The 14584-nt window shown below is 35.8% G+C and overlaps 1 protein-coding gene across 2 annotated transcripts in view; it reads right to left on the reverse strand.

Annotated features, from left to right (window-relative positions):
* nbeab (neurobeachin b) overlaps positions 1-14584 on the reverse strand; it is a 359639-nt gene that overhangs the window by 170519 nt on the left and 174536 nt on the right. The window contains exons 30-31 of one of the 2 annotated variants that reach the window (XM_055196954.2): positions 9651-9802; positions 4954-5071 (exon numbers count right to left, since the gene is read on the reverse strand). In XM_055196954.2, the coding sequence (XP_055052929.2) occupies positions 4954-5071; positions 9651-9802 (270 nt within the window). Of the gene's footprint in view, positions 1-4953; positions 5072-5588; positions 5768-9650; positions 9803-14584 lie in introns of those variants that run through there. The other variant, XM_055196955.2, reaches the window with a different exon arrangement.

Below are 14584 nucleotides of genomic sequence, written 5' to 3' on the forward strand. Positions count from 1 at the left end.
TGTAAAAAACCCCACAATATTCCAGAACAAATGACAGTTTTTCATTTTCAATTTCATGGCGACTTTAAGAGCGTCTAAATCGGAAGAACATCAGGGCCCCTCCGATCGCAAAATGTCAAAAATCTTGTTGTGTGAGGTAAACGCCGAGGACAAATGCACACACGCTGTAGATAGTCACATGAAACAAAACGATACTCAATCAGAAAGCAAGCCGTTGAATGATGAAACCATAACAACTACATGGCGCAGCAGGCACAGTACAAAGTGAGATGGACATCAGAGATGTAAAAAAGTAGTCTATTGTATTAATGGCATTTCTTTTTGTACGTCGTTTGCCATGTTTGTTTACTGTGAAGTCACGTTTGGCCGCAAGAAACATTGCGAGATCTCCGCGACATTTCCTGTGTTCTCAGCCGAGACTTGCATTGTTTGTGAAGTTTAACTCTTTCCCCGCCATTGACGAGATATCTCGTCAATCAAGAGAAAACGCTTCCCCGCCAATGACGAGTATTTCCGTCTTTCCGCAATACCGGTATTATCCACTAGGTGGCAATACCGGTATTATCCACTAGGTGGCTAAAGATAAAGTTAGAAGTGACCAAACACATCAACGTTTTTCCTATTTAAGACGAGTAGTTATACGAGCAAGTTTGGTGGTACAAAATAAAACGTAGTGCTTTTCTAAGCGGATTTAAAAGAGGAACTATATTTTATGGCGTAATAGCACTTTTGGGAGTACCTCGACTCGCCTGACAAGTCCGCTCCCCTTCTCACTCTCATAATGGGAGAGGGAGGGTGTTACTGCGCCGAGTCGAAGTCCTCCCAAAAGTGCTATTACGCCATAAAATATAGTTCCTCTTTTAAACCCGCTTAGAAAAGCGCTACGTTTTATTTTGTACCACCAAACTTGCTCGTATAACTACTCGTCTTAAATAGGAAAAACGTTGATGTGTTTGGTCACTTCTAACTTTATCTCTAAATGGTACCATTGAATGAATGGGGCCAAGCCAAATGCCATCGAAGCGTCACAGCGCGCTCCAGCGCCCACGCGCACGCACACAGATGACAGAGGGATGCACCAACAATTCCCAGTCAAGGCAATAACACAGTTCAACATTGAAAATGAGTAGACCATTTCCTTTTCCAAGCTTTTATTGTGAATTATTCGAACATACAGTGTAAAACCACTGGGCTTGTTTTAAGCCATGCTGGTTAAATATGGACAAACCCAACCGGTGGGTTAATATTCAAGGTTGAGTTTACCTAACATTTTGGTTTGTTCAGATTTCATCCAATTATGGGTCGAAACATCTCAGCAGTTTTTATCCAGTAAAAGCTAAAGTGTATCTGCGAAAAGCATCTCTAGGTTAGGCATCACAGTCTCTGCATCCAGACAGTTTCATCATTGACTTGAGACTCCCAGTAAGTGCTGTCGGTTACCGCTGCCATGGCAACTGATTCACGATTCCTGGAGCGGCAGTCGAGCCACAAAGAGCGCGTATGTGTGTTTGTGAAGCGCACAGGCCTCCGGAGAGGCAAACACACACACACAAATGCACACTTTCTCCTGTATAGTCAGACAGCGGCGTGTCTGCGAGATGTCTGTCACAAAGCATTAGACGAGGTGAAGCGGCTGAGCCGAGGTCAGCGCGGTTTTCACACACTCTCTGAAACACCTACACGCACTGATTTCTCTGCATTAGCGCTCGGGCGGCCCATTCTGACAGCTCACAAACAAACACGATGGGCAGCGGAGAGAGGACAGCCGGTGTGTAAGGTGCAAGGAGTCTCATTTGTCGAAACCACAGGGCAGAAAAACAAAATGATCGGTTCTTATTGTTCTAAACAAAAGAAAGGCACAATGTGTATAAACATGAAATACTGTAACAAGGATGAGTGCTAACCCCCTCTTGTGGTGAATAAACAGAAACACAAAAAGGATTGGAAAGTTTCCAAAACACTTAATTAAAGCAATCAATGCGTTTTACAGTCACCAATCCTTAACAATGCCAAACATACCAGTGTTTAACTTTAACATTGTTAACAATTTAATAAAACACACTCTTCTTAACATAACTTGTATAGTGTGCTTATTGTTGGCTTTTAAGGCAAAATGGTAAAGTCACTTGAATAAATTTGACCTTGGACCACAAAAACTTATGTAGCATGCACTGTAAAAAATTAGCTGTAATTATGCAGCTGGTTGCCAGTAACTTACTGTAGAAGATAATGACTTAAAATGTTTCATGTTCATTTAACTTTAAACAAACTGTTGCCAGAAAATAACATAAATGTAAAATCTACAGTAAGTTACGGCAGCTAGTTGCCAGTAATACCCAGTAATACTGTAATTTCTACAGAATGGGTATATTTGCATATATATTAAAATATTTTGCATAGGTCAAAAGTATAGATTTTATCTTTTATGCCAAATAATTTGAATATTATTTAAAGATCGTGTTTCATGAAGATATTTTGTAAATTTCCTACCATAAATATAACATTTATTTAATATTTAGATTTTTTTGCACACTCAGATTTCAGATTTTCAAAAGTTTTATCTCGGCCAAATATTGCCTTATCAAACCATCAAAAAGCATATTCATTCAGCTTTTAGATAATGCATAAAATTGACCCTTATGATTGGTTTTGTCCATTACCACAATGTAAAGAAAATATTTGATGTCAATACAGCTATTCATGTTAGTTTGTTGTGCATTAAGTAATGTTAACAGTTACAACTTTTGATTTTAAAAATGTATTAGTAAATACTAAAATTAAAATGAACTAAGAATAATAAATGCCGTAGAAGTATTGTTCATTGTTAGTTCATGTGAGCTAATGCATTAACTGATGTTATCAACAAATAGAAAAGTAACACTTTACTTGAAGGTCATAAACATGAAGGAGATTTTATGCACATTTATGGCAACTGTCAATAAGTGTCATTTGTTCAATTATGTCATTTTTAATTCAAAGATGACATTGTTTGAGATGTCTTTGTTATGACAACTTGACATTAACAATACATCGTAACTTGTCATTAATCTGTCATAAACATAAACATAACTACCTAGCTTTAGTAACTACCCAGTCATTTAAATGTCATGTATAAGTGTTAATACTATGTCAAATAATTTTAAATACCTTAACAAAATGCATACATAAAAAACTGACGACTAACAGAACTTGTTCTTCCTTACACAGAGGGTTCTGGAAAATAACAAAATATTTAATTAATTTAATGTAATTAACTATTTTTGCAGCGATATGAACCCAACGCTGCATGGCTTAACCTATCATTTTACTGTTTTCATTTAATTTTTTAATTTTGACCTAATTTTAGGTAAATCGGTCTCCAAATGCAATAAAATATAATTTTATCATGTTTAATTATTATTATTATTATTATTGGATGATTGATTTTATTTATTTAAAACATTAAGGAAACTTAAAAAAAACAAACTGTTATGAACTGTTAAAATTATGAACTGAAGAATATTTATGACGCTGTTATAAAACTATATGACAGAGTATTAGCGTTTAATGGCATTTTAATGACAAATTATATTTGTACCACTGTAGTTGAGGTCAAGAAAAATATTAATGATGGTGTTATAAAACTACATGACAGATTAATAACACTTAATGACATATTAATGACAAATTATATTTGTGTCACTGTAGGTTGTCAATTCAGCAGAAAAGTTTGCTGTTATAAAACTATATGACAGAGTAATAACACTTAATTACATTTTAGTGACAAATTATATTTGTACCACTGTAGTTGAGGTCAAGAAAAATATTAATGACGTTGTTATAAAACTATATGACAGAGTATTAACACTTAATTACATTTTAATGACAAATTATATTTGTACCACTGTAGTTGAGGTCAAGAAAAATATTAATGACGTTGTTATAAAACTATATAACTATATAACAGAGTAATAACACTTAATTACATTTTAATGACAAATTATATTTGTACCACTGTAGTTGAGGTCAAGAAAAATATTAATGACGTTGTTATAAAACTATATGACAGAGTATTAACACTTAATGACATTTTAATGACAAATTATAATTGCACCACTGTAGCTGAGGTCAAGAAAAATATTAATGACGTTATAAAACTATATGACAGAGTATTAACACTTAATGACATTTTAATGACAAATTATATTTGTACCACTGTAGCTGAGGTCAAGAAAAATATTAATGACGTTATAAAACTATATGACAGAGTATTAACACTTAATTACATTTTAATGACAAATTATATTTGTACCACTGTAGTTGAGGTCAAGAAAAATATTAATGACGTTGTTATAAAACTATTTGACAGAGTAATAACACTTAATTACATTTTAATGAAAAATTATATTTGCACAACTGTAGTTGAGGTCAAGAAAAATATTTATGCTGTTGTTATAAAACTATATGACAGAGTATTAACACTTTATGACAAATTCAATTTGTATCACTGGTAAAAAGAGGTCGTTATGTTGTCTTGATAATGTTAAGTTTTCACAACAAAGACATCTCAAACAATGTCATCTTTGCATTAAAAATGACATGACACTTAATGACAGTTGTCATAAATGTGCATAAAATCGCCTTAATGTTTATTACACTCATGTCATGTCATGATTATAAGGTGTCATGTCAGTCTTGTGAACACCCCTTCAAGTAAAGCGTTACCACGTATGGTAATGTGTTAACAATAATAATATTCCACAATTTGGTCCCTGAGTCAGAGTGGATGTAATATTAATGTAGAATATGTTCACTGAGATTGACTGCGTTTAATATTCAGCCAACAATAACATTCCAATATGTCTTATTAAAAAAGGTTCAGATTTGAACGCTGAAACTAATTGTTTCATGATTAACATCAAACTGTTTCCTTTCCCCATTAAAAAACACACATACACTGGTGCTCAAATTCACCTCATGTTCTCCATGGTGTCCTCAGGCATGGGAGCTACAGTCTGCACCGCAGGCAGGTTCTTACTTGTGGCTCCATTCACAAAGCTGGTCAAGGAGGAGGCAGATGTTTCTGTGGGTCCTGTGACACAATAAAAGAAGAACTGAAGGTCAGAGACACACAGCTCATTACATCTCATGCTGCAAAGGTGCACTAGCAAAACTACCGAAATTACACAATACAAGTACTTCAACTGAGCTACAGATCATTGTGTGTGTGTTTATAAAGCTGGTTTTCTTTAAACAAGACGAGGAAATTTAGCCTGAGTGCATCAGTCAGGATAACATTAAAATAGTCTTTTCAGGATGAGATGATTTTCAGAAGATGAAGTTTAAATTAATGAATAAAACTCTTTTTAATAAAAGAGTTTGAAGTACTATCTCAATGGTTCTTGCATTGAGCCTTTGCTTTAGCTGAAAGAAAGTAGTGACATACATCTCACATGGCATGAGGATAACTAAATGACTTGTTTCCAAGTGAAAACACTTAAAATGGTGTAGACTTAACATCTAAACATGAAACAACACAGTGCCGCCAGCATTCAGACACAAGTCATCACCATCACCTTCTTCCCCAATGCAACATTGAAGCATCTTACATTGCTTTAGTTTCTCTGTCACACCGTCCACAGCATCCTGTGCAGTACAGTATAAGGCTGTGATGGATACGTCACAGGAATAAACCCTCATCCTGCAAAACCACAAGCTGTCACAGGACATCTGAGGACAGGAAATCTATTACACAGCCATCAATCGTCTTGTCAGAGATGAGGGTCCTTCCATAAGCAAACACACTGAGCTGAAGGGAAGCATAGAGGGGCGTTCTGATGGATTTCAACCTTAATCTGAATCAACTTCCCTTTGTGCATTCAAAACAGATCTCAATGAGGTATGAAAATGACGAAATACAGGTAGTTTCCACAAATGTTGTTATCCAGTTATCTTTTAAAAGCATTCAAGCACAGATTTACATTTAGGCATTTAACAGATGTTTTATTTCCCAAAGTGTCTGACAAAAGTTAAGATAAACAACAGAGCGATTTGTCTTAGGAGGATTATATGTTTTGATCCTGTGTTATGGTTGAGAACTTTTAAGTAACAATTAAGTAACAAAACCTGCAAAAGATGTTGTGGGTTCAAACCGAGGAAACACGCATATTGATAAAATGTTATAATGCTTTGGAAAAAGCATCTGCCAAATGCATACACTGCAAAAAATGACTTTCTTACTTGGTATTTTTGTCTTGTTTTCAGTAAAAATATCTAAAAATTCTTACAGTTGGACATATTTTTATGAGCAAAATGACATAGAAAAATAAGTCTACTTTTTAGACAAAAGTATAAACTTTATGTAAAGTAGTGCTTAAAACAAGCAAAAAAAATCTACCAATGGAATAAAATAAAATCTTGAAATAAGTTTACTTTATTAATAAACACTTAATTCAAGAAATTTTTCTTATTCCATTGGCAGATTTTTATTTTTTGCTTGTTTTAAGCACTTATTCGATTAAATTTTATATTTTTTGTCTAAAAACTAGACTTATTTTCCTAGGTCATTTATGTTCATCAAGAAAAATACATCTTAATTTAAGAATTTTTAGATATTTTGACTGAAAACAAGACAAAAATACTAATTTATATTTACTAGTGTAAATATAAATGCAGACAAACCATTACCTTACTGTATATTAAATTAAGCTTTAAACACATTATGTCTGCATAGATGGTAAAAATCCTAAATCTTAAAGGGGATATACCATGAAAATGTGACTTTTTTCATGTTTTAGTTCTATAATTGGGTCCCCAGTGCTTTTATCATCCTAGAAAATGTGAATAAGAACAACCTGGTAACTTGGTTTTGGTAAACCATTCTCCACAAGCATGTAAAAAAATTAGGTAATTGAAATTTGGCTTCCCTGGTGATGGCAGAAGGGGATAATACCGCCCCTTAATCTGCACTATCCAACCACGGCACTGCAAATTAGTACAAAAATCAGCTCATTTGTATGTTAAATGACACATCCAAAACGGCACATTTTTGCACAAAGTGACAATTTTAACATGCTATAATAAATTATCTATATGATATTTTATGCTAAATCTTCACATATACTCTGGGGACACCAAAGATTTATTTGACATCATAAAAAAATTATTGTGAAATGTCCCCTTTAAAATGAGAATTAACATCATTGCGTTGACCGCATTCTTTCAATGACAATTTTCGGATCACAAAATAAATTGCTTTTTAATGATTTCTGAATTGTTTTAGGGGCTATTTTGTATCTCTTGCCTATGGGGACTATAGATAGTTGTTTACAATGTTCCTTTAAAGCTAAAATATCAAACCCGCACTGCAAAATGACTTTCTTACTTAGTATTTATGTCTTGTTTTCAGTACACATATCTAAAAATTCTTAAATTAAGATGCACTTTCTTGATGAGCAAAATAACCTAAGATAATAGGTCTGGGTTTTTAGACAAAAATATACAATTTATGTGAATTTGTGCTTAAAACAATCACAAAAAAAATCTACCAATGGGGAAATTTGTCTTGAATTAAGTGTTTAAGAAAAAAGTTCAAGACTGTTTTTCTTACCCCATTGGCAGATTTTTATGCTTGTTTTAAGCACAAATTCAGTTTAAAACTAGACTTTATTTCTTAGTTCATTTTGCTCATCAAAAACTGCATCTTAATGTCTAAATTTTTTTTAGATATTTGTACTAAAAACAAGACAAACTAAGTAATAAAGTCATTTTTTTGCAGTTTGGCTTTCATGTAAATGTTAAAAAGAACAGATAATAGATGACCAGTATTATTATATTGGGAATTTTCAGTAAGTCCGATAGAACCAAACACTGTGTAATGTGGCCTACACACACGCACACCCGCACACACGCGCACACACACACACACACACACACACACACACACACACACACACACACACACACACAATGTAGTTGTGCTTAACGTTTCCAATCATAAGTGTTTCTTAAAATTCATAGTGCGGAGCCTGAGGGGGACGTTCCACATTTAAGGCTTTTTTGTTATCTGTGCATTATTGAGTCTTGTTGTGGGTATAATCTTATGTGCATGTGGCCGCCTAACAGCCTTGAAATTTCATACAGATCCTATCTTAATTTGAGTGTAATGGCTCCCCTGACATCTGGATCCATGATGCTTGCTATGGTATATGGGGGGTTTTTTTTAGCGAGGGAGAGCCCTCTAGTGGACAGAACACCACCAGATCGAATTTCCTGATCCCAAACTGGTTTCAATTATTTTAAGAATGAAACTTCCAGTTATTCCGGGAACATCAATGCAAAACATGCATTTGAGTGGTAATTCAGTTAAGCACTACAACACAACAGAGAAATGCACACAGAGTGTGTGTTCCTATAGCTCAACTAGTAGACTATTGCATTAGCAGCGCAAAATATCAAGGATTCGATCCCAGGGAACACACATACTGATAAAAATGTATACCTTCAGCCAAAAGCATGAATGTAAATGTACAGTATTCGACATCTAGAGATAAAAGTGTTCCTGTAGATCAGTGCTTCCCAATCCTGGTCCTCGAGGCCCCCCTTCCAGAAAGTTTTAGATTTCTCCTTATTTAACACACCTGATTTAACTCATCAGCTTGTTAGGGAGACATGTTTACCATTTTGGAAAGAGGCTGATAAGTTGAATCAGGTGTTTTAAATAAGGAGACATCTAAAACTTTCTGGCAGGGGGGCCTCGAGGACCAGGATTGGGAAGCACTGCTGTAGATTAAAGGGATAGTTTACCCAAAAATGAAAATTAATTCTGTCATCATTTACTCACTCTCATGTTGTTACAAACCTGTATGAATTTCTTTGCTCTGATCAACACGAAGGAAGATATTTTGAGGAATGTCCCATTCACTTCCATAGTATTCTATTTTCCTACTATGGAAGTCAATGGGGCTTATGATCGAGGTTGTTACAAAAATTCCTTAAAATATCTTCCTTTGTGTTCATCAGAACCAATAAATTTGTACAGGTTTGTAACAACACGAGAGTGAGTAAATGATGACAAAATTTTCATTTTGGGGTATCCCTTTAACTGGTAGAGCAATGGTTTAGCAGCACAAAGGTGATGGGTTTGAATCCCACTGTAAGTTGCTCTGAATAAATGCATTAAAGGGGACATTTCAGAAGACTTTTTTAAGATGTCAAATAAATCCTTGGTGTCCCCTGAGTACATATGTGAAGTTTTAATTCAAAATACCATATAGATAATTTATTATAGCATGTTAAAATTGTCACAATGTACTGTAGGTGTGAGCAAAAATGTGCTATTTTGGGTGTGTCCTTTAAAATGCAAATGAGCTGATCTCTGCACTAAATTGCGGTGCCGTGGTTGGATAGTGGCAGATTAAGGGGCGGTATAATCCCCTTCTGACATCACAAGGGGAGCCAGATTTCAACGACCTATTTTTTCACATGCTTGCAGAGAATGCTTTACCAAAACTAAGTTACTGGGTTGATCTTTTACACATTTTCTAGGTTAATAGAAGCGCTGGGGACCCAATTGTAGCACTTGAACATGAAAAACGTCGGACTTTCATGATATGTCCTCTTTAATATAAATGTAAAGACTGCTCATCTACAGATGGGACAAGAGTGCTTACCTGTGGTATTGATCATGCTTTTGGGTGTAGCGGATGTAGCGGCGAAAATATTCGGGGTACTGCCAGAGGCCAGGGCACAGCTGGAGCCAGAAGTACCCACTGTGTTCACCGTCAGACCCGACAGAGGCTTCTTGGCCTGTACCACCACACTCCTGTATAAGACAGACACGAAAGATTGCAGATAAACTCATTCTGAACGATTCTTGTGATTTAACATAGCTGACAAACTTTCTCCCAAAAACTGTATTGGGATTATCTGACAAGGAAATAAACTCCCAATCAGTTAACATTTCACAGAGCACTTCCTTTTAGGGACGCCAGGCATGAAAGCTTCCAGATTCCGCATGAGTGAAACGTTTAGAAACAAACTTAAAACTAAATAAAACAGTTCAGCCGCAATAATAAATAAGCATGATTGCTTTGGAAACCCAGAGGAAGGCCGGTGCAGGTTTACTTCAATCCGGTTCGTCGCGTGTTGGCAGAAAACGGCTAGACCGACTGGTCGTGGTGGCAGAAAGTCCGGGACACAAAATAAACATCCTGTGCTCGTGTTACCCCAAACTCACCTGAATTCTAACAGAAAGACCAACAAACAGTACAAATCAAAAGCAGTGCCTTGTGGTTATGTTTCGCTTTTCTGCTGTTTGTCCAGTGTTGAATCTCGACATAATGTCAAACTCAGTATTCAGTTCATCAAGAGATGTTTTCCAGGTGTAAAGCCAAAATGTGCAGTTTTTTCCAGCGGAACTGTTTTGGAGGTTTAGCCTTAAATAAAAGTCCAGATGCAGGAAACAGGCTTAAGTTATAACACCAAAAGCCTTGCTTGACCCTCTTAACCCTGGCCAGCAGCAAACTTTTCAAAACCATAGAAGAAATGCTCTCTAAACATATCTACAAAAGTATGGTTGCATGATATTGATTAAAACATGTGATGATCAATCTTACATACAGTATGTACACTGCAAAAAATGATTTAAGAAAAAAATTCTTAGTATTTTTGTCTTGTTTTCAGTAAAAATATCTAAACATTCTAAGATTAAGATGCTTTTTCTTGATGAGCAAAACGACCCAAGAAAATAAGTCTAGTTTTTAGACCAAAAATATAAAATTTAAGTGATTTTGTGCATAAAACAACCAAAAAATCTGCCAATGGATTAAGCAAAAAAATCTTGAACATTTTTCTTAAACACTTAATTCAAGAAAAATTAGCTTACCCCATTGGCAGATTTTTTTGCTTGTTTTATGCACAAAATCACTTAAATTTGATATTACTGATATTATATTATTGATATTTCACGCGTTTGAGGCGAATAGGGCGTGTTTTCACAGCAAACGTGCCGCCCATATTGCGTCATTCGCATCGCCCCATGGGAGGACGCGTCTGATCGCGTCTTTGCATTGACTTTGTATGTAATCTACTCGTGCAAATCGTTGAACTCGCATCTGGTGTAAACCCACAGTAAGAGCACATGCATGTGACTTTCTTACTTATCATTCGTGTGCCAGTCTGTGCTTTCGGCATCGATCAAAAACATAAAAAATATGCATAACCCTGAAGTTGCATACTGCGATTCGCACATTTGCGACATTTCCGTAAAATGAGCATTTGAGGCAAATAGCGCATGTTTTCACGGCAAACGCGCCGCCCATATCGCGTCCTTCGCATCGCTCCACCCGAGGATGCGTCTGATCGCGTCTTTGCATTGACTTTGTATGTAATCTACTCACGAAAATCGTTAAACTCGCATCTGGTGTAAACCCACAGTAAGAGCACATGCATGTGACTTTCTTACTTATCATTCGTGTGCCAGTCTGTGCTTTCGGCATCGACCAAAAACAATAAATATACGCATAACCCTGAAGTTGTATACTGCTATACGCACATTTGCGACATTTCCGTAAAATGAGTATTTGAGGCGAATAGCGCAGGTTTTCACGGCAAACGCGCCGCCCATATCACATCATTTACGTCGTCCCATGCGAGGACGTGTCTGATCGCGTCTTTGCATTGACTTTGTATGAAATCTACTCGCACAAATCGTTGAACTCGCATCTGGTGTAAACCCACAGTAAGGGCACATACATGTGACTTTCTTACTTATCATTCGTGTGCCAGTTTGTGCTTTCGGCATCGACCAAAAACATTAAATATTCACATAACCCTGAAGTTGCATGAGTAGCCCTATACAAAATGTATTAAAATGATTCAAAAGAGAATAAACATACTAATCAACTTGGCAACAAAAAAAAGGTTTTCTTTATTTTCAGCAACAAAATTAAAAATCACATGTCTTCCAGGGGGCAAATGCCTGATCTGAGCTTAATATAGCACTAAAGATGAGCAGAATCACGAGTTAGCCTTAAACTCTACAATAACCTCCTATCCATCTTCACAGACATTTTAGGGCTGCTGTACAGATCCATGAAAACTATACAGTAAGTAAAGAGTGGTTGTGGATTAATACAATATTATACACAACACACTCCAGTGCATTACAGGATGAAGTGATATTTAGCTTAATACACCACGAGACTAGGGTTAAAGATGTTTGCCGATAGAGATTTGCGTGTTGCGGTGATATACCGCAGATCTGTTTATGATGTCTCGAACGCAACAGACGCTGTACAGAGAGGATGAAGCCATTAGAGCACTTGTCTGGGATACACGCTATAACACGGTGGCGTGACAGAGACGGTTTCTCTGAGATCGCATGCAAGGAAACAAAAACATTGTGTGACACGTGCTTCCTCTTAGTGCTGCAAACAGAGCATAACAGATCCTTAAAATGGTACATGTGCTCCGTTGTCTCTATGACTTATGTAGAGTTATTCCTGTAGGCCCTAGATGTAAATATATAAAAATGGTTTACTATATTGTTTAAAATCCTATTTTGAACAGGAATATGAGAACACACATATGGACAGGATACAGGAATAGTTTTCATGTGTACACTGGAAAAAATTACTTTCTTACTTACTATTTTTGTCTTGTTTTCAGTAAAAATATCTAAAAATTCTTAGAAAAAAATAAGCGAATTTGTGCTTAAAACAAGCAAAGATTCTGCCAATGGAATAAGAAACATTTTCTTGAATTAAGTGTTTATGAAAAAAGTAAACTTATTTTAAGAAAATGTTTCTTATTCCATTGGCAGATTGTTTTGCTTGTTTTAAACATTAATTTACTTAAAGTTTATATTTTTTTGTCTAAAAACTAGATTTAATTTCCAAGGTCATTTTGCTCATCAAGAAATCTTAATTTAAGAATTTTTAGATTGTTTTGCTTGTTTTAAACATTAATTTACTTAAAGTTTATATTTTTTAAGTTTAAATTTTGGCACTTTATAGTCCAGGGTAACACAAATATTCCTAGGTGCTTTCGCCATCTTGATTGTTTGCTTCTTTCGCGCCGTAAAAGAATGCTTACACGTGTGCAGACACATAGTGTTTCTTTAAAAAGTACCATCGCTAACTACTAGCCTGGCAGGCACAATACAACCATTTTAGTCGTTTACGTGGGTCAGTGTGAAGGGAGATTTGACTATGTTGTGGTGTGTATGCAAAATGTTTGGAGAACGCTGAGTAAAAACATTTTTGCTCTTTATACGATCATTGTTGTGTAAACGTGCTCAAGATGTCTACTGGTTTGGACTGACGTTTCGTCACTATTGTGAGCAATTCTAATAATACACAACATGTGAAATACTTTATTGTGTTAACATGTAGACCTACAGTACATTCTACTCAAAAATACGAACATATCAAGTGATCTAAGTTCTGATCGGTCAGCACTTCTGTCAACTTTCTCTCATTGTACATTATTTATTGCTAATAATATCTCGGCTCCTTGCAGGTGTTTGACAGGTAAAGCTGATAGTATTAAACTGATAAACAAGGCACTAATAAAATATGAACGTTCCCTATGAATTATTCAAAAACTGAGGGGTTGTAAATAATGCATGAATTATCCAGCACATATTTTATTAATATGATTTTGTAAATTGGCTTACTTAAAAAAAGCATGGATTTATCTTGGCTAGAATATAAGGAGTGCAAATATATTTTTATGTTTTATTTAAAATCACTATCAAGATTGCAAACAGTTTTCATTCCAAAAAGCAACAAAAGAATACATGTCCCACGTAGAGTCGAATTAAAGTTTACCATAGTATTGTAACGTTTGTTACCTTAAATTGACTCTAACATGGCCTGTAAGTAATGTAAAGTGTTTCTTAGCCTTAGATAAACTCTTTGGTTTGATGTTCAAAGCTTAAGCAGTTAAACTTCAAGTTCGTCCTAGTCTTGGTCCCATCTGCAAACACATCTCCCTAGTTATTCAATACTAATTGAAAATCAAATCACTGTTGGAAAGTTCCAGAAAGACAGACTGGGAAGACAGCGGTCATCACTTCTGTGTTTGAGGTTTTTTTAATGTTGTCACTCCCAATCTACTAAGGATCTGACAGCCCATCAAAGAAGCCCATCCAGGCCTGGCAGCTCATTTGGTGGCAGGTGGCAAACAATTAGACACAGCAATTTCAGGGCGGGCAGATGACATTAAAGTACGCAAGAGTGAGCGGTACGATCCCGCGTTTGCGGACGGTCTGTGTGAAAGCATTTCAAAAATAATACACTCTGCCATGGCAACTCATTTCTGCCTGCCAGGGCCCATTAGGGTGTTGAGGGGTGAGGAAGACAGGAAGAGAACAAGGGCAGCGGTGGGCCGCTTCTGTTTAATCTATCATCAACACCCTGGAGACCCTCTCTAATGCTCGCTCACACAATACACCTTTACTATTCAATGGTCTACCTCATCTGTGACATAGTGGCTGTTGTATACATTTAAAGCTAGAGCAGTGGTTTTATTTCTCCTGTAATTCTCTATCTCAGCTGGAAAATCTATCTATCTATCTATCTATCTATCTATCTATCTATCT

The sequence above is a fragment of the Misgurnus anguillicaudatus genome, chromosome 24 (assembly GCF_027580225.2).
Source record: "Misgurnus anguillicaudatus chromosome 24, ASM2758022v2, whole genome shotgun sequence".
Taxonomy (NCBI): Eukaryota; Metazoa; Chordata; class Actinopteri; order Cypriniformes; family Cobitidae; genus Misgurnus; species Misgurnus anguillicaudatus.